Source organism: Varanus komodoensis, unplaced genomic scaffold, assembly GCF_004798865.1.
Source record: "Varanus komodoensis strain SLA01 unplaced genomic scaffold, ASM479886v1 scaffold11, whole genome shotgun sequence".
Taxonomy (NCBI): domain Eukaryota; kingdom Metazoa; phylum Chordata; class Lepidosauria; order Squamata; family Varanidae; genus Varanus; species Varanus komodoensis.
In genome coordinates, this window is record NW_025335317.1 from 12,550,397 (window position 1) to 12,571,127 (window position 20,731).

The 20,731-nt window shown below is 46.4% G+C and overlaps 1 protein-coding gene across 3 annotated transcripts in view; it reads right to left on the reverse strand.

The window, feature by feature from the left end:
* The window catches only part of ANK3 (ankyrin 3), a 254,973-nt gene that overhangs the window by 106,167 nt on the left and 128,075 nt on the right, over positions 1-20,731 (reverse strand). For 2 of the 3 annotated variants that reach the window (XM_044420389.1, XM_044420390.1), the window contains exons 9-15: positions 20,226-20,324; positions 18,201-18,398; positions 15,173-15,271; positions 13,795-13,893; positions 11,290-11,388; positions 8,184-8,381; positions 5,700-5,798 (exon numbers count right to left, since the gene is read on the reverse strand). In XM_044420389.1, the coding sequence (XP_044276324.1) occupies positions 5,700-5,798; positions 8,184-8,381; positions 11,290-11,388; positions 13,795-13,893; positions 15,173-15,271; positions 18,201-18,398; positions 20,226-20,324 (891 nt within the window). Of the gene's footprint in view, positions 1-4,379; positions 4,479-5,699; positions 5,799-8,183; positions 8,382-11,289; positions 11,389-13,794; positions 13,894-15,172; positions 15,272-18,200; positions 18,399-20,225; positions 20,325-20,731 lie in introns of all 3 variants that reach the window. The other variant, XM_044420391.1, reaches the window with a different exon arrangement.

The window sequence follows — 20,731 nt, forward strand, 5'->3', positions numbered from 1 at the left end:
CCTTCCCACCTCTGAATCTGCAGTTTCTGCCAGAAAAGGCCCTTCTTTATTGTTCTTAAACCCTCATGCAAAAGAGACATTCATAAACATCTAAAGACTTCTTTCTGAGATATGGGAATATATTACTTGGTGAACCAGATAAAATACATTTGCTGGCTTTTGAAAATACGTTGTAGTTTTTCTTTATCATTCCAGTCAGCTCAAGAAAGTAAAGGAAGAATCTGCTGAGATAAACATGTCAGGTTCTCTCCTCCTCCTCACCGTGTGAAGTAAATCTGACTGTGCAAAGATGGAGGTAGCAAAGATACCAGCAGCAAGATCACCTTGACCTCAAGAGATGGGCCTGGATGCAAGCTGAAAGTCAGGAAACTCTGGCCATGCTAGAGAGTGCGAAGCAGAGCACTTGAAGGTGGGTGAGATCCTTCAGGACCACCTCTCAGAAATGCTTTGGAAACTCCCACTTCCCCCTTCTCTACAATAGCTGAGCAAACACACACATCCACATGCTGTGTGGATTGTGTCCTGGGGAGCCACAATTCATCAGGGACTAACAAATGTTTCCCTTGTCCTATCCTTGCAGGTCCCAAACCCTGGGGAGGCTTAACCTCATGGATGGAGTCTTAAGAGAATGGACCGTTTGGGAAGCAGGGAAAGAAAGGACCTATGAATACTGGCTGCCAAAATTCTCTTAAAAGGCTTCGCTGCTGGATATTTTCCATGGTTTAAGATAGTTATGCCCTACTCCTTGTAGATTCACAGAGCAGTGAGCAAATTTGCATATCACAATAAATCTTTACTATATGCGGCAAAGAAGATATCAAGGTTTGAACATCAGAACCACTTTTGAGTGCCATTTTGGAACTGGTTGTGAAGGCAAGATGGAGAGAAGGGGTGGGAACTCTGGATAGCCAGTTGCAACCACCAGCGAGCCAGATTGGCCCCTGGGCCCAAGGTTGCCCACGCCTGTCCAGAAACTGCAACAATAAAGAATACTGTGGCATCCAAAGGACCAAAACATTTGCAGGCACAAGCTTGAGATGACATAAGCTTTTTGCTTGCTTTATGGCTCCTGAGCTTGGTGTGAGACTATTCGGTTTATGGTTTCTTCAGCAGCATTTCTGCAGTATCGTTCCAGTGGATCAAGGGAAAAGAAAATGTTAGAGAAAGGAGGGAGGGAAGGAGGGAGGGAAGGAGGGAGAGACAGAGCGAGCGCAGAGAAGAATACATTCAAAGGAAACCATTTCAGTATGAGCAATGAACATTTTCTTATCAGACCAAATGTCTCATAGGAGCAGGAAATAATCTGCTTATCAAAACAGAATCTCTTAGTGACTGCACAACATACAGCCAAAGGCGGTTGGAGAAGCTGTTAGCAATTCCAGTTTTGATGCTCCATTTGGTTCTCTTCTGCAGCTTGCTTACCAAATCATCTTGCTTTAGGAAGCCCCTTGGCAGGCACCAAAATGCCAAAGTGGCAGCTGCTAACCAACTTGGTCAGAGATGAGGGAATCAAGAGACCTGATCTATAATTTCTGGTTCTTCTTCAAGCCTCTAATTTTATCATTTTTGGTTTCAGGGAGCCGCTGGCTGTGGGAGCAAGAGCCACCTCCGCTCCTTAGTTTTGCACCAGCTTAGTTTCTTTCAACATTAAACTAGGTCAGTGCCCTGTCCCTCCATAAAGTGAGTACTTAAGTCGCAGTATTATTTCATATCATTGCACTGCCATGCTAAAGATTTGGACATTAGCCTAGTGTCTCTCCCAAGGCAAAGTGAAGACATATTTCCCATACAACACGGCCCTGCTGATAATGCTTCAAGCTTTCTGCATGAGTTTGACTTGCCTTTCCTTTCTCATACATAATACGTGACCCACAGCTTATACCATGATTTCCCTCCATGATCTCTTTCATCTCTGCTCATGCAAAAGGATCTGACAACTCCACATTTAATCAGTCACTGGAAGGAAATCGAAAAGGGTTGTGCATCTTTTCATCCCCTTGACAAAGCCTTAAAATACATCTTTGAAATAAGACCATCTGTTGTCAGAAATGAAGAATATAAATCCTCGTTGGTATTGTGGTATGTGAACATATATTTCAGGCCTATTTGGTTTTGAGGCTGATGAACAAAGAAATGCAGTTTGGTGATTGTTTGAATTGCTCCATATCTGAAAAGCAGATTTGCCTTCTGGGTGGGAATATGATGGGCACTGTGGGCGGCTGGTATTGATTCTGAGCAACAATAACCCACCACTGTCTTTTGGGGAGATGGGCCCCCAGGAACTTGTCCAGGGCTACCCACAGTCTCAAACTCGGATATGGATTTGGATATGTGTTTCTCACATCCCAACCCAACATACTGGCCACTGTATCACCCCAGCAATTTGCATCTAACATTGGCTCACCATGATCACCTGGAATGAAATCTGGGTGCTGGAGCCTATGAGCTTATAAAACTGGAAGCTTTGCTTATGGTATTGATATTCTATTAAAAGCACTATCTCATCGGTGACAAAGGTTAAATGATGTCTCCCTCCATCACTCCTCACCCAATGAAGGGGAGACCACAAATGTTGGGGAGGCACCAATTTTGCAGCTGGCTCTGCCCTTTCTACTCAAATTCAGGAAAGACAAAGACTTACTGTATTTTTCACTCTGTAAGACGCACCTGACCATAAGACGCACCTAGTTTTTAGAGGAGGGATCCATGGAAAGCTTCCTGATAATCACAGGCACATTCCCCATCACTTCCCCATGGGCTTCATTAAAAGACGGGTTGCCATTTGAAAACACCGACCTGTGATTAACAGCTCTCACCTGCACCGGGGGGGCGGGGGGGCAGAGCAGGGCGTGCCGAGCGTGTGCCGGCCAGGTGGTGCCACGGGGTGCAGGCGGCCAGCAGCATCCCGGGCGTCGGGCAAACACACATTCCCTCTATAAGACGCACAGACCTTTCCCCTGGGGGGGAAGTGCGTCTTATAGAGCGAAAAATATGGTAAGCCTTTTGTCTGAAAAGGAATTTTCTGTCCAGATATCTTTCTGTCTGGTTACCTAACAGAGTTTGGTGTTAAACTGCTGCAAGAATTTTCACTTATATCACCTTTTAAATGGGGTTTTAATGTTTTTTTCTCTTTTTGATAAAGATTTTTTTAACTCATCAGATTAAGACTGAAATCTTATGCCCAGTTGTCTAGGGGAAAGCATCATCAAACACTTTTGAGTAAACAGACAGAAGAATGTGCTGTACAAATATATAAAAAGGTAAATACTCGGGGTAGGGAGCATTCATGTAGACCCTCCCTTTAATTACCATTTTTTGGGGATTTGGTCTTTTTTTATCCTTTGATCACCCATGTTACACCATGCTTGGAAATCCTTAACTGCATTTTTTCCAGGTTTGCTCTGATATGCTATGTGTTGAGGGCAGTTTCTGCTGTGATCTTTCAGTCTCTAGGCAACCCACAAACATCTTATGAGTCCACTTAGATGATGGTGAAAGAGATGGACATTCATGCAAGGATCTTACCTGTTTTGTTCCTGCTTAACAGAGGGATTAAGGATAGATAACAGATAGAAAAATAGCCTGTTCAGGTGATGTTTTGTCCTCAGACCTTGGCTTGTCCCATTCCCTTGATATTTCATCTCTGCTTCCTTCCTTGCAGGAAGGAAGGAATTAATCAATTATCTATTAGCATGAAGGATCCTCCTGATGCTGTGAGATAAAACCTTAAGGAATTGCCTCAGGTCCAGTATCAGAAAAAATCTTCCCCAGATTCTCCTCCCCTCATCATCAACTTCATAGAGACTATCTAGACTTCTAGGAGGCAGTGACAGTCTGACTGTATCAGGTCTTGTGACAAAGAGAATGGAGTTTTTGTTTACAACAACATCTCTTAAGTTCTCTTCTGCCAGTTTTCTCCTAAGTTCCAGGACCTCAGTGACTCTTCTTGGCCAAAGTTAGTCTTTTTTCATACCATGCACTGTGGTCTTCATCTCTATATCTCTCTCGCTTACTCTCATCTCTACTTCTCTAATTAGAGCTTGATAGGCATTGTACTTGCATTGTGAGCTGACTTTGTTGGGCTGAATGGAAGATTATAAGGTCAAACACAAGTGGCCTACATACACAAGGAAGACCCCAGCTTTCCTCTCCTTATCAGAAGGCTTCAGAGAAAACTTCTGGGGCCAAAGTCTCTCCCCCATCCTTTTGTTTCCCTAGCCATGTGTGCTAAGTGTGGAACATGCTCCGCAACAGAGAAAGTAGGAGCCAGTGCCAAGAAGGAAGGAAGGAAGGAAGGAAGGAAGGAAGGAAGGAAGGAAGGAAGGAGGAACGGATACAGTGGGGCAGCTGCCCCTGGCCTACCCAGCAAGCACTGGTACCTTTGCAGAGGCGTGAGGTGAAGCTCCCTGGTCCAAGAGCAGAAGTGCCACTTTCTGATTATCGTAATGTGCCGCAACATGCAGTGGAGTTAAACCACTCTAAAAACACATGCAGAACAAACAGGCTTTGTTAGAAAACCAGCTTACATACATGTTTGGAGAAGGTTAAACTACTTTCGGTGAGGGTTCTGTGATATCAACCAAGGGTTTGAAATGATGACAGTGGCAATAAGAACAGAACAGGTAAAACAGGAACAGCAAGAATGATGAGTGATCACAACACAACACAGCACAAAACTCTCTGAGTCTCAGGTGAACGACCTCCCTCACTAAGGTTTAAGAGGCAGACCTCATCCAATTTAAGAAGTAAGAACCATCACCAGTCTCTCTGCCCAGCCAAACAGACCAAGTATGATAAATATTTCTTTGGTATTGATTCACATGTTATTTGAAAGTGACATCATCTGTTCTATCAAGTCACAGTCCTTCCTGGGCTTAAACCACTTTAGAATGCCGTGGGGGTGGGGAGATGCTTGAATGTTCCCCCACATCAAAATCTCCCTGCACATTGGAAATGAACATGTCAAGCAGAATGGTTCTGGACTGGCCTTCTCTGTAACCTTGTCATTTCTGTGCAGGAAGTCTTTAAGGCAGGTAAGCACTCCATCATGCAGTTAACAGCCCTCTTGCCCAAATGGAGCTGTCTGGAAGTTTAACATTCCCGGAAAGTGTGTATCGAGCCATAGATAATTAAGTTAAATCTCACCTAGCTAATTCTGATTTAATGTGCACATAGTTGTCATGCCCTGGCAAACCCCTTTCTTTTGAGAGCAATCACATCATCACAGGGATAGGCTGGATCTGGCTGAACATAAGGAAGGATGCCTTGACTGCTAGAGCAGTGAACCAATGGACCCAATGAGAGGTCGTGGGCTCTCTCACAATGGAGAGATCTAGATCCAGTCTAGATCCACCTGGACATCCATCTGAGAGGGATGGCTTAACTTGGTGTCCTGCAGTGAGCAAGGGGTGGACCCGATGGCCCTCTGGTCCCTTCCAGGTCTAGCATTCTGTGGTTCTACTCTATGATTCCACAGCTTCTGGAACAAAGTGGGGAAAGATGACTCAGCCCCCAGTATTTTTTGTTGGTTGGGAAGGATAAAGCAGTGCAAACACCTTCAAGAAACCACTCTCTTCAAGAAACAACTTGTTTACTAGAAACCCAGGACTGATTACTCTTGCCCAGAAATAAGCAGAAGATACGCCATTGACTGCTATTGGCTAACAACTGTAAGATCCAGGAAGGCTCTTGCCTCTTACCTTTCCAGCAGCATCAGGCGATGCGTTCTTCTGAAGCAGGAGGTTGGCTACTTCAATTTTGCCATACTTGGCTGCCACATGCAGAGGAGTAAATCCTTTCTGTAAGAGAGGCATTTGCATCAACAGTAACTCCAGGGCATTTTGTCAGAGCTCTGGCAACAGCAATGCGGGCTTAGGCAAGTGGCTGACTTGTGTCACAAAGCCATCAGCAGGGCTGCTTGCCTGGCATGATTCTGCGTATGGACAGAACAAAACATGACACAAAAATACTGCCTACCCCATGACATGAAACATTAAATTCTCAAAGTCATGAAAATGAATGCATGAGAAGTGGAGTTGCATGTGAGATGGATTGTGTTCATCCGAAGAACTGTATCATATGTAAGCTGCTTTGAGCTTCTGGGAAGAAGAGCAGGAAACAAGCATCAGAAATAGAAAATGGAATATACTAGCAATGTATTTCGGAGACACAAGATCAGCTAGTTTTAGTCTTAGCTGAAGTGAACAACTTGGACCATATTTGATTCTGCTGTCAAATGACAAAACGTAACGTGGGTTCCGCCATTCCTTGGAAATAGCTTTGCAATTGGGGTTTTCTCCTGGAGGAAGGAAACATCCCTGTAATGGGCTGGCATAAGCTTCCCTATGGTTTAAGGGATGGGAAAGAAAAGCAAGTCATCCACTGATGCCCATCTGTTTTTAACCCCTCTTCAAAGCTCTGGGCACAGGACACAGAATGGGCGTGGCAACTTGCTCTGCGCTAGATGCTTTGGCCAATAATTCCCAGCATGTCTCACCATTGGCCATGCTGGCCAAGGCTGATGGGCACTGTAGGGAGAAAAAAACTACTCCTGAAGGTGGGAAGCAACCTTACAGCAAATCAGACCATTGGCCTAACTAGTTCAGGATTGTTTATACTGATTGGCTATTGAGAGGTTTTCCTTTCCAGCCAGGGATCACGTTTGGGAATTTTTCCATTTGAAGTGTATATTCCACCAGAGCTATGGTCCCTCCTCCAGGGTGGACAAAAGTCCCCATCAGCTCTCATTCCTTGTCTCTGTCTCTACCTCCAGGTTATCTTCTGCAGCCAGGCAGTTAAACCTTAATATGGGAGGTATCTGCTCTTCTTTAAGGCCCTAGAACCTATTCATTAACACACATACACACAATCCATCCTGGTTGCTTCTCCAGTCTTTGCTCTCTGTTTGCACTTTCACAGCACTGTACCAAGGGTGGGCTAGGTTTGAATTTGGCAGTCCTGCCCTTGGAATCCAGAAGAAGGCATACCTGCTGAAGGCCCCTGAGAACTCTTACCAGCAACTGGGTTTCTTTTTTTGGTCTGCTGTCGGGGGTGTTATTCACCCAGGATTCATACTTACCAGACTGGTTCATATGATCAAATAAGCCACCATGGCTTATTTCAATCACAGTGCACGCTAGGGCATGGTTTATCGTGCAGTCCCGTGTAGTTTATTTAAATCATGGTGGCTGACTTCAATTGTGATGCTTAATGGACACATGGGGGGCATGATTGCCACAATCATCACCCAGATGCAGCTTGTCCTGTTGCTCTAATGGAGGGAGTGTGGCTTGAATAACCCTCCAATAACCCTACAACAGCTCATGGGTTACTGGAGGGTATATTTATTTATTTATATTGCGATTTATATCCTGCCTTTTTCCTACAAAGGGCTCAAGGCAGCTTACATCATTCTCCTCCTCCATCTTATCCCCACAGCAACAACCCTGTGAGGTAGGTTGGGCTGAGAGTCTGTGACTGGCCCAAAGGCACCCAGTTGGCTCCATGGCTGAGCGGGGACTCGAACCCAGATCCTCCGAGTCCCAGTCCCATGCTCTTAACCACTATGCCACACTGGTTCTTTCTCCCGCCAACAGGTTGTGCCACCCAGGTTTAGATGGCATGACACACTGCACTCAGGCAGCGATTAAGGTAGTGGGGCCCAGCATGTGACATGATTTAAATAAGCCATGGTGGCTTATTTTGAGCATGTGAACCAGGTCACTCTATGCAACACACAGAATGGGATGACAGAATTCTTCACCATTTCATATTGCAAAGGGGACCAATTTCTCAGTGCACCCCCAGACAAAATGTACCCTGGGTGTTGTAAATTAATGTATCCGAAAGAAATTTACCCATGCCCCTTTGCTGATGTTCTAGTTTGCTATATGCAGGTAATTTTTTTTTTTTAATGAGGAAGGATTTAAAAACAAGACACACCTCCCATGCGCCTGCAGTTTTTGGTCAAGAGTTCCACCACCTCCATTTATCTCCTCATTCTGCATCACCTGTTAGTTCTCATTGTTCAAGACTTCTTTGGCTTTTATGCTACAGTTTGAGACTTCACTTGGAAGTAAGTCTAATCACTGAGAGAAACTTTTGTATTCCTGGGTGAGGAATGGCCCTGCCACGTTTATCTTTAAAAGCCTTCTCATGGCTCGCCTCACCTTCTGTTCTCTTACCTTGGTAGTTATACCTAAGGACGCCCCGTGCTCCAAAAGCACCGAGGCGACATCTTCGTGTCCTTCTCGTGCCGAAAGGTGCAATGGCGTATACCCCGAAGTCGTGGCTGCGTTTGGAGAAGCTCCCTGCTGTAGCAGCTGCTGCACGATGTCAGCTTTGCCCAGTCGAGCTGAGATGTGCAGCGGTGTTTGTTCGTCCTAAACGTGCAAGAGAAAGGGGCCAGATACTGAGGATGCTTGTGGACAGATATTTCTAGCAAAGGGAGTATTATTCTGACCAGGCAGGGAGTGTGCAGGGAAGGCCGCTATACTGCAGGAGGGCACTGCTGCACTTAATGAGCTTCTCTGGGCTACTACTTTTTGCCAGGGGATTCAGATTGTTGCGGTTGGGTGCCATCCAGCCAGCACTGGCTTAGGGGAAGCCTATGAATGAAGCCACCCACAATGTCTTGTCCACCTGTCCTGAGCACCTCTGCTCAGTCTTTTTAAATTCAAGGCTGTGGCTCCTTTTTATGGAGCTGATCCATCACATGCTGCCATCCATCTTGCTCTTCTTCTTCTGCCTTCAATTTTGCCTAATCATGATTGTCTTCTCCAGGGAGTCCTGGCTGGTCTGAAGTATGCTAGCTTCAGGTTTGCCATTTTTGCTTCTTGGGAAACCTCCAGCTAGATTTCAGAGGGAAATGTTTAATACTGCAAAGCCCCCTCCTGTATTCTGATTCTTGGCCACGATACAGTGTGAAACTGGCACGTTACGTTCCCAGAACTAGACATGTTTTATTAACATGCACGTTATACTTAATTTTCATCCTCCCAGGCTGTGACTCCCAAGGCAGCCCAATATAAGTAGGTGACCCAAACCTTGGACACTGGGTTCAAGGTAGAGGGGGTCTACCGCTACACTGCCCAGGTCTGTCACACTTTTATGGGAGTACAACATTTTAGCTCCTTGTCAGAGTGTTGGTTCCTTTAAAAAGAGATAACTTTGATAGGACTTCCCTGCTTCATTTAAAAACATCTAGGCAAGGATGAATATATATGTTCCTTTGAGGGGAAAAATGGGTTTCCTGTTGCTCTGCTTGAGGTTCATGGTGAATATTCGCAAGGCCATCATGAAGAACAGGACGGGAAGACGGATTCACAGGTGCGCTGCCAGAAGGCAGCATCTGTGGCCCCCACAGGTCTCCACACCACCCAGATGCCTGATCTGTGCCCCCTTTGGTGCAATTAAATTTCACACAATGCCTCCATGGCAGGACTGCTTTGAGGAATTGTGGGAAATCAGAACGGCAGCTCCACGCCTCCAGGAGTGCGACTGCTAATCCTTGCCGCAAAAGCTGCCCGGTCCATTTAACACAGGAGAAAGAGGCCCATCAGAGAACACTTTCCGAGGAGTTGCCCCCACAACAGGAAGCAGCCTTTCAGCCTGCAATCACTCTCAGCGGCCCCTCTCCCTTGTAAACTCCTGCCAGTGAATACGAAGGAAACATTCAAAGGTGACTCAGTGGAAACAGAACTCATCTGTCTATTCGGCATGTCACTTGGACTATGCTGTTGTTTAGTTGCACAGTTGTGCCCAGCTAAGTAACTTAGTGTCAGAACACTAAGGGAGCAATCCAATTACTCCTCAGCACATATAACCTTTCAAACCTGAAGCCGTGTGCATCCCATGGTCCAAATGAGGTGGAGCAGTGCCAGTCTCTGCCACTGTCACATCTCGCGCCCAGATTTTTATCTAGGCAGCCATGCTCAGCCCTTTAGATGAAGTGCTTGGACAGGGGACAGAGCAGGCTGGGAAAACTTATGCCAGAGCTGAAACTGGCGCAATTCCTCAGCAGCAATCTTCTCACTGAGCCCTGGTACTCTCCTTTCTGTCCCCTCCGAGACCTGTGGTGGGCAGCCAGAATGCATCTTGCTACCTTGACTGCAGGGAGAGGGTGCTTGCTCTTTGGAGTTGCAGCTCCAGCCTCCTGCAATCTCGGAGCTGGGGCTCTGAAGAAGTCCCCCCCAGCCAACACTGGGAGCCCACAGAACTGCTGTCGTTGGTGCTGCTAGTCGCAAAGTCGTGCCCGACCCATCACGACCCCTTGGTCAACATCCCTCCAGGCTCTCCTGTCCTCCACCATCCCTTGGAGTCCACCCAAGCCCACACCCACTGCCCCAGTGACTCCGTCCAGCCACCTCATCCTCTGCCGTCCCCTTCTGCCCTCAATCATTCCCGGCATCAGGGGCTTCTCCAGTGAGTTGCTCCTTCTCATTAGGTGGCCAAAGTATTCGAGTTTCATCCTCAGTATCTCACTTGGACTACTATGGTTACCAAAGCAGTGCTAGTTCCCAGGAAAAGTGTGACCCCCCCCCCGCACTTTTATGGGGTACAACATTTTGATAGCTACTTGTCAAAATGTTGGTCCATTTTAAAAGAGGTTATTTTGATAGGACTTCCCTGTTTCTTTCAAAAACATATATGCAAGGTTGAGTACATACGATCCTTTGGGGGAAAATGGGTTTCCTGTCCACCCCCACCCCATTTAAAAGGAGAGGGAGTGGCTCACACTTTTTCATCTTTCTGAGCATTATCTAATGAAAAGGTGGAAATTGCGAGGATCCTCAGAGAAGCCTGTTCCAAAGAAACAAGCCGCACACACTCACAACACCCCTCTCTCACAAGGGGAGAAGCAGGGGGAAGAAAAGAAAAGGGGTAAAAGAGTGCATAAAATGGCAAACTAAGTGAGCCTCCGGGAAATTTGAGAGCAGGATGGTGTAGGAAGCGGGGGTGGGTAGAGGGGGAGGTGGGACAATCCATGGTGAGCCCAGTCCTCTGTCCCACAAAACCAGCCCACGGTGGGTCTTCACGAGGTATGAAAGTGCCCACTGCCGTGTTCACTTCCGCTCCCACTCAGACCCCTTCAGGCTCACCAGGCTGACAACCCAACCGGAACAAAACCACAGGGTCCACTAAAGTCTCTCTGCTATCAGGGGACCGTCTATCACGTGCTGGGCCCCTGAGCTCATCCTTTCTGAATCAGTGCATCCTATTCTTGTCTCCCACACCTCACCAGCAGGTGGAAGAATGCAAGCCAAGCAGCCAAATGATCGACTAACTTACCTTGGCTTTCGCTTCTACCTGAGCTCCATTCTGGACTAAGTATCGAACAACTTCTGATTGACCAGCTCGGGCAGCCATGTGGAGCGCGGTCTCCCCTCTCTGGAATGGGAAAGATCGTCAAAAGGTTAAGGTGCTTTAAAAGACTCAGGGACCCCAAAAGGGAAAGAAACAGCAGCAAATATTTTAGCGACACACAGAAAGCTTCCAGTCAGAAACCGCTGCCACATGAATATTTTTAAGGAGTTGTTTGAGAGCACAAAACTGTACCAGATCAATATATGACCTCTAGCTCTGTCCCATTTATTCCAGCATTGATTTCCGAACGATCAGGGTATAGGAGTGTTTGGCTCCTTGTCAATGTTGTGGGGGTGGGGTGGGGTGGGGTGGGGGGAGGGGATCCTTTCAAAAACACGGCATGGTACTCATGGTGCAAACACAACAGTCTAGTGAAGCACCGTTCCCAGCTGGTTGTCCATTTGTCATCTCTCCAAACTTGCGTATATCTGGGCCTGCTTGTTTTAGTTCAGTTGGGTTTGCTGCGATCATACTTTGATGGCCCTGGTTTCTGTTGACTCCGTTGAACGGATCAAAATAATCAATAATAAAAAAGGACTGCTGTACAAAATTTGCAGAGCTTCATACACTTTTCACCCAAAGATGTGTCACCAAGGAAACTGTGAGAACAGCAAATGCTTCGATGTGAAGGAGGGAAGCTGATTTCTAGATCTTTTGAAACCCAGCGAATCTTTAAAACAGACATTGTTTATAGCACAGATGGTGCTGCGCAAGTCTATAATTTAAACGGATTTTATAGTGCAAACAGTCAAGATAATATTATTGCCTTGTGCTTTGTATGCATCTAACTTTGCAAAGAGTAAGGCAGTGCCGAACGATAGTAAAATTTGCTACCATGCGTGTGCTTTCTGAAGCCCGGTTTTTCCAGCTTGTCACGAATGCCTCTGAAACATCTCTATTTTAAAACCACTCTTCTGCAAAGCCTTTGGAAATGTACAGGCACTCTAGCATGGCTATGGTGGATACAGGCAATATGCCCTGACAATCAACTGGAATCTGTTAGCAACATCAGCAGGGCCTGCCTCGGAATGGAAGACGCCGCCAGTCCTCAGGGATTCTGTGGCACTCAGAGAGTCGACTTCTCAAGAATTCAGGGCACTGAGCAATAATATATGAGCTCTTCCTCTTTCCAGTGCAGAAGAACATAAAACAAGTTTGAGTAGGAACCGAGAGAGAGACATTCTCTCTCTGGAGCCCTTGAGCTCTCCTCCTAACACAAGGGGAGGAAATGTAAGGCTTTCACTTCATATTCATCAGAGTACTGGCACTAAACCAGAGGTTAATTAATTAATTCTGGTCAGCAATCTCACCTCTTTTAAGGACAGCTTCAAACATTATGGAGCCTAATCTTACCTTGTCCCCAAATGGATACTCAGCTGGGAATCACAGCCAAGCACAGCTTCTTGACATACCTGTAGAGTACGTACGTACATTTGCAATGACGTGTTTGATGCGAATGTTCTGCAGCCATTTCAGGCTGTCCAACTTACTTCCGCTGCACGTGAGCAACAGTGCGGGTGTGTCTGCCCACGCGGCAGGGCCCATCCATGCTGGTGAGACAGCTGATGTGACTCAGGGTGTGACATCATGGAGGTTCAGGGGAGGTAGCTTGCTACCTTGTGAGCTATGGGACGGCTCGTTCTGCCCTCTGGTCAATACAATACTTAGGAAATTCTTTCCACTGAACAAACAGGAGTAATAGCAATGGGGTTGACGTACGGGACTTTCATAAAATATTGCCATGGCATATACACCTATGAAAGTTGCTCCTGATTGTCCACACCTTGCCTGGATTGGAACTTCTCAAGTGGGGAGCAGGAAACCTCTCCAGGAAAGGTCATGTGGTGAGTGGGTCTTTGCCCCACTTAAGACTTACATGAAACCTTAGAAGCGCAGTCCATTATTTGAGCTCCACAGGTGGCCAACAGCATAAATCAAAGTGATGACCCCTTTGAGGTGCGGGAGGAACGTCTGCTAATGTAAAGAGCTGGAAGCTCCTTCTTCCCCTTTCAGGAAGGCCCTGACTCCATGTTCAGGGCCTGCTGCTTGATGGGCTGGATGGTGGGGACATGGCAGACACTTCCTAACTGGTCTGCTCACTTCACTTCACTGTCATCTCTTTATGGGGCCAAGGAGCCCCCCTTCAATCTCCACCCTTCCCTGATCTGAGATGTCTTCCTCCTTGTGCAGGGCAGGCTGGTTCTCATGCTCTGCCTGAGCATCGATCCACCTCGACTGTTCCACCTCGTCCTCTGACACTGGAGAATCCATCTGGGCAGACGGTACCTTGAGAGCACTGGGCCCCCTCCCCATAGGGGGCTCCCTTGCTGTCTGGACACCTTGCATGCAAAAAGGCAGGTGTGAGGAACTGGCAGGCTGCACATCAGAGGTTCCCCTTTGCTAATAACGAAAGACTGGCTTGCCACTCACCACATTGGTTGTGTTGGGCGATGCTCCATGATGCATCAGCTGCGAAACGATATTTACATGTCCCATGAAGGCAGCGACATGGATGGGAGTCAAACCAGACTGGAAAACAGGAGAGGGGAGGTGGAGTGAAAGAAGAAAAATTACTCTGGTGTTGGTAGGGGCAGAGGATGAGTTAAGGTAAAAACTGAAAATGGTTTTCGATATATATCCATTTTTATTTATTTATTAGATTTATATCCCATTTTTCCCTTACAGGAAAGTCACAGTGGCTTACAACATTCTCCTCTTCCTGTTCTCAACCTTATCCCCACAACAACAATCCTGTGGGCAGGCTGGGCTGAGAGTCTGTGACTGGCCCAAAGGCACCCAGTTGGCTCCATGGCCGAGCGGGGACTAGAACCCGGATCGCCTGAGTCCCAATCCTGCACTGTGTATCACCATGTTTAGATGCCTGTTTAGATTTATGTGTGCATGCATGTAGCTTCATATAATGTATTTTAAAGCCTTTAGCTTTTGTAAACTGCCAAGAGAGTCCCAGTTTTCAGGCAGCAGGGAAATGCCAAAAAGGAAATGTAGGAAGGGAGGGTGATGGAGGCAGCCTTGTGAGTTGTCTTACGTATTCTGTGTTTGGGGCTGTAAAAGCACACCTGCCCTGAACAAGGCTTGACTACAATGCACACTCACACTGTGTGTGTGTGTGCGCACATGCGCATGTGTGCACACATGTGCATGCGCTGAGGATGGGGGAAGGAGAACCATATTAGGCACAGGATAAAACTTCCCAGGAATCACTCTCTTCTCTTCTCTTCTCTTCTCTTCTCTTCTCTTCTCTTCTCTTCTCTTCTCTTCGCTTGTCTTCAGGAGTCATATAATCTTGAGTTAACCCAACAATCAACTATGGTTTGTTGCTGGATTAACTCTGGGTTGTTTGATCCATCAACAACTCAGAATTTCCAGGTACGCATATTGCAAAACAACCCATTCTTGTTTGTTAATTGAAAGTGGGAATAAAAAGCACACAGAGGGTAGCACACATAACTTTCGTCATTCCCAGAAATATGTGCATTAAACCACACAGGTATGTAGCATGAAGTGTAAACTGGGTCTTAATATGGATCTAACATGGACTCCCCTTGTAATATTCAGGGATCTTGTGGCAGAAATGTGTGTGAGGCTCTCAACAGGCAAAGAAACATGGGAAGGATTCCTTAACAACAGAAAGCTCTGTATTTTCTTCAGAAAAATTAACCGATGCACTAGAAAATGGCACTCAGTTTCAACTGGGATCCTCCTTCTGTTCTCAGCTCCTCCATTCACAGGACTAAAAGCTGTTTGTTTATTGAAAACATGGAAGAATATACCATTAAGGATGCTTTACCTCAGTGACAGCTTGGATAGATGCTCCATGTCTCAGCAAAAGTTCCATCACTTTAATTCTGTTCTTTTTGCAGGCAATGTGGAGAGGTGTGAAACCATTCTGCAAAATTGAGGAAGGACTTTCAAGGACTCCCGAAACAATGCTATTGACAAGACAGAGCTTCCTTGGTTTGTCTTCACAACACCAGCGACACCCCCTTGCAGTACTCTGTGGCTGGTAACTTTTACTTCTTGACAAAATAGTTTTCTGCCTGGCACATTATTGATGGGGTGGGGGAAACACGGATTTTCACAGACAGAGCAATGCAAAGCTAAATTACGCTTCCACTGTGAGTGAAACCCCCACAAGAAGCAAGGAAGCAGATTTCCCAGAACATCAAAGATCCACAGATTCCTGCAATTACTTGGATGTTGATGACAACCTGTATACATATCAAAGTGGCGACAGAAACTTATTTTAAAAACAGCTGACAGAATTGGGTCTCCAGTCTGATCAGCCATAGCTACCTTCCCAACAGGAGCAGAGAATACCATATGCTTTCATAACATATGGCTGAAGCCACTGCCTCTTCTAGTTGACTGAAATCAGAGCATTCAGTTCCCAGTCAGCTTTTTGCATTTTTCAGGATAATGATTCAGAGCAGAAGGGTGGTAAACAGAACCAAGTAACTCCCCCTCTCCTGCAAGCTGAAAGTTTTTCAGCAGAGGTGCTTAGGGCAGGGGCAGGCTGAGGTAGTTTGTGGGATCTACCTTGGTTTCAACCAGAACCCGAAGGTCCACCAACCAGGGTCAGGTGCAAAACGGGCACATATACATCCCAAGTGAAGAAACACGGTGCCCGTAAACATGATGTTCAGCCCAGGCATTTGTGACTGGCACTCAGATCTTACTCACAAGTCCTTTCACACAACCATCCACTCCTGGTTTTCCCATAGGCATCTTCTCCCCACCTATTATTTTGTTTTCCTTTTGGGGTAGTTGCCATTGTTGGACAGCTGAAAGTCAGAAACCCTTGCTGAGCTATGGCTCTCCACAGATCTCAAATGATCTTCTATTCACCCCGGCACAGGGAGAAGGAGGAATGGACTCCCCTCTCAGGAATGTTGTTAAGTTTACCTTCTCAAAACATTTTGGACACCCAATACACTCCAAAGTTTTCCTTAGGGACCCTTTCCCACCTAGGCAGGACTTGCTTTGAAGGCAAGGACCTGGCTAGGGATGTTCTTTCACAGGAATTTGTTTTCCCTGTTCCGATGTGGAAGTGTCTGGGATGCTGAAGAGTGTCACAGGTTCCCGACCTGAGTGATAAACTCTGATTTACCATCACGGAGGCCAATGGGTGGAAACACAAGTGCCTTTCTCTTCATAGAAGGAGACCTGTTTATGGAAAGGACTCGCGCTTCTGCAAGAGGAAATTGGGGCTGTCCACTCCACCTTTCCCATTGCTCTGCAGGATATGGCAGCACTCTGGAAGAAAGTTGGATGGGGCTGGAAACAAAGCGCTTCACATTTCATGAGTGGAAGTTCACTCACGGAAGTCTGGATTCAACCTAATGCACTTGAATTTCTGCTGTGAACATATCAAGGAGTTTGCAAGTCTCCCAATCTAGACTTTAAGCAGCTGCTTGCTCCAAAAAAGTGAAAGACCTTTCACTGGGCTGGACACTGAGGATTAAGTAACTAGTTAACCTATCTGCATGCTCAGAATGCTTTTACCAGCCCCTTCGGGCCTCAAAGAGAGAAAGAGAAACAAGATCAACATGCAGATAAAGGTAAAGGTTTCCCCTTGACATCGAGTCCAGTCATGCCTGACTCTAGGGGGCGGTGCTCATCTCCATTTCCTAGCCGAGGGAGCCAGCGTTTGTCCCCAGACAGTCTCCGTGGTCATGTGGCCGGCATGACTAGACACCAAAGTGCATGGAACGCTGTTACCTGCCCACCGAAGTGGTGCCTTTTTATCTACTTGCATTTGCATGCTTTCGAACTGCAAGGTCGGCAGGAGCTGGGATGGAGCAATAGGAACTCACCCCATTGTGCAGATTCGAACCGGGGACCTTTCGATCAACCAGCCCAGCAGCACAGCAGTTTAAACCACTGCAGATAGTGTGCTGTAAAATTGCATTTCCTGTGAGAAAAACTGCAGCTTCCTGAGGTGGTCCAAAAATGTCCTGTTTATTATGAGTCTAAACAAAATCCAGTAGGATTTCAGAGGCTGAGTGAGAGTGGTGAGTATAAAAAGCCCAAACAGGAAAAATAAAAAGAACAGCTTTGTTTTTAAAAAAGCAGGATCATGGATAGATGTGGTTTTGCAGTACTGAAAATGATGGAAAAAGGGCTAAAATAGACTTTCCATTTGGAGATTTGTTAACAAAGTCGCATAACCCTAGAGGGTAATAAAAGCAACATGAAGATTGCAATGTTTTTGGTAAAGGCAGGTTTTTTTTTCCCCAAACAGCTTATAGAAAAATATGACATTTGGGGGGGAAAGTTGATCATTTTCTGAAGTCATTATATCAAGATCCCTACCATTAGCCCATGAACAAACTTGTGCTTATTTCTCAGTTTTATTCTTGCTTTGCAAACTTCAAAAACATTCAGAACCCAAAGCATTCTCCCTGCACATCATTTGCAGGGCAAGCGATTTTATCTGTTATTTCTCAACATACAAAGAATCTGGATTTCTCCCATGTTGACTGGCAACAGGAGTTACCGGTCACTTTTAGGCTGTTCTGTTGTATCAACGGCAAGCTGTCAGACCACACACACACACACTCATAAAACAGAGTCAACTAACGCTAGCACTGAGAGACAAAAAAGGCAGGAATCCTCATCCTTAAGTTTGCACTGACACAAGGCGGACGTTATTTGCATGAGAAAGGAACGAATGATAACCTCCTGATTAAATCCTCTTTTGCAAAGCTCTGTGAACAATTACGGCTTCTCCTTGCCTGGTGGTCGGACACCCAGCTTTCAAGTCCATGGCTGGGAAACTCTGCTAGCGGCAAATAGCAGCCCTGCTCCGTACTCACCAGTGCTTTGGCATTGGGGTTGGCTTTCTTGTCCAGCAAAACCTTTGCAACTTTGTAGTGGCCACAGTGGGCAGCCACGTGCAGCGCCGTCAAATAGTCGTTCGTGACGTCGTCTACCGGGACGTTGTGCTCGATCAGGAGCTGGACACAGTTGAGGTGATCCCCTTGTGTTGCCATGTGCAGTGGAGACAAGCCATTCTGGAAGCAGATGGAGGAAGGAGAGGGCAGAGTCAGAAGCACCGGGAAGCACTCCAGCTCTCCTGGCTGGCAAGGAGCTCATAACCACCGGCCAGCCGGCCGGCCGTGTAAGCTTCTGCAACTGAAACAGAGACTTCCAGTTCATTAACAAGGATATTGTCGCCAAGCCTTTTAACTCAGGTGTTATTCACCCTTATCCAAGCAAAGCATCCATGGGAATGTGAAAGTAACCCGAGGCAATGCCAGTAAAAAAGGAAAAAAAAGGTTTATCCAGGGAGCATTATGTCACTCGGAAGCTGGACTCCTTTAATAACTGCCAGCCAGGGCAAGCATAGCATTTCTGAGGTCCTAGCCATATGTAGGAAGGCAGGAACACACATGCCTCAATTTGGAGTGGGTTGCGCTCCCCTCCCGAAGTCCATGGCCTGGGGACGGTCTTGCAGAGTGCCTAGTTTGGGTGGGGGGTGGGCAAGGTGGACTCAGTGCACGGGCTCCTTTTACTAGCCAAGCTGGGTTGCAGCTTTGGTCTCTCCAGGACTGAGACATCCCAACCCCACTTACTCCTACTTAGACGTGTCCCACTAAACTTTTGCATCACGGCTGCGCACAGCACAGGGGAGGACCCTCGAATGGGGTCTTCAAAGTGCAGTTGTGCACAAAATAGGGCTGCTTGACTGCTCACAGAGACTGGGCGTTCAGGATGCATCCCCCCTTTTTCAAGGAACTACAATGACATGTGCTCTGTTTAAGGGCTGGTCTTAACCCTTAAAGCCCCTAAATGGCTTGCAGCTAGATCACCTTGAGGACCGGCTCCTCCCAAATGAGCCAACTCCTGAGATCTTTGTGGGAATATCTTTGTGGGGCTCTCACACCCACCTGTCTTCAGAATTTGGGAGGTATGAGAGGGCCTTTGCAGGAGCAGTGTCCTGTCACTTAAGGCCCTACTGGTGTCATCTTTCTGGTGCCAGGAAAGATCCTTCATTACTTCCGTTTATTTTGCTATAAGTTTCCAAGTGGTGATTTATCCTGCCTTTGATTGCATATGCTTTACTTTTAATTTATTTTCAAAGGATGCAATTAGCCAGTCTGACAAGCTTTCTGCCTGACAGAGGAGGATAAATATGTATTAATCAATAAATCTGAAGTAGAGAGTAGGTGGAACACAGGTTCGTACTCTTCCATTCTCTGTCTCCAGTGCAAATCCCTTCCAACTCCCTTTGCTACCAGTTGCCTTAAAATATGCAATCAGCATGGATCAATGCAGCTGAGCCAAACCAGTTTCAGTATTAACTAGCTTTAAGCCTTAGATAACATTAAACAGCCTGTTCTTATAGATGTTTTCCCCCATATCTTTCTTATGCATGCATAAAGCCATACAACAGATCCTATGGAGAGTGCACATGAAATCTTTGGGAATAAATGACGATAATTTCACGCAGCTTTCCTCCACCTTGTTCCCTCTGGATTGTTGGACTGTAATAGGCAAGAGATTCTGTTACAGATGAGCAAATTCCTGGTTCAAAAAGTGTCTTTGCTAAGAAATCATAAATTGGCATTTGACGCAACCACTCCGCTATAGTGTTGGCCTACCTTACAGGGTTCTTATTATAAAGACGACAAGATAAAATACAAAGAAGGACTACAAATGTTAAAACACCTGCATCACAATAATAGCCATCTCCACAGAGAGCTGCTGGAATCCATGCCTGGAGCAAAACTACATGGACACAGCATTATTCCTACTTCTGAGACCAGTAGAAGAAATGACTGAATATAATCTTCAGGATACAAAGACATATAATTGAGGGTATTCCAACACCACCTTACCTTTGTTTTGGAAAGAATAGGAGCTCCCCGATCGAGCAGCATCCGCACAACTTGCTCGTGGCCACTTCGTGCCCCACAGTGGAGAGGTGTCAGCCCATCCTGTGGAATGTGAAAGTCACAACCGGTTACTCGCAACCCCGAAGGAAGGTATCAAAAGTCACCGAGAGGCCAAGAGGATCAGGAGGGTCACATTTCAGCTGCTCGTCCCCATTGGACAAACCCTGAACCCTTATACAGTGTGCTGTTATTTTGCTGAATATAAATGGTGCCTCTCTAAAACTAGCCAGAAAATGCATGCTTCAGACTGTTGCAAGGGCAATCGTTAAAGCAACAGCTGCCTCAGAAAGGTTTTGCACAGGCACACACAAGTGCGCACTGACGTACCTGCTCTTCTGCTCACGGTGGTCGCATTGAGCGATGGTGCGGCAGCTCCTGAGCCCTGGCAGGTTTACCTCGCATTTACTCACGTCTTTGCTTCCTTGACACGTCTCACACTGTTCCTCTGA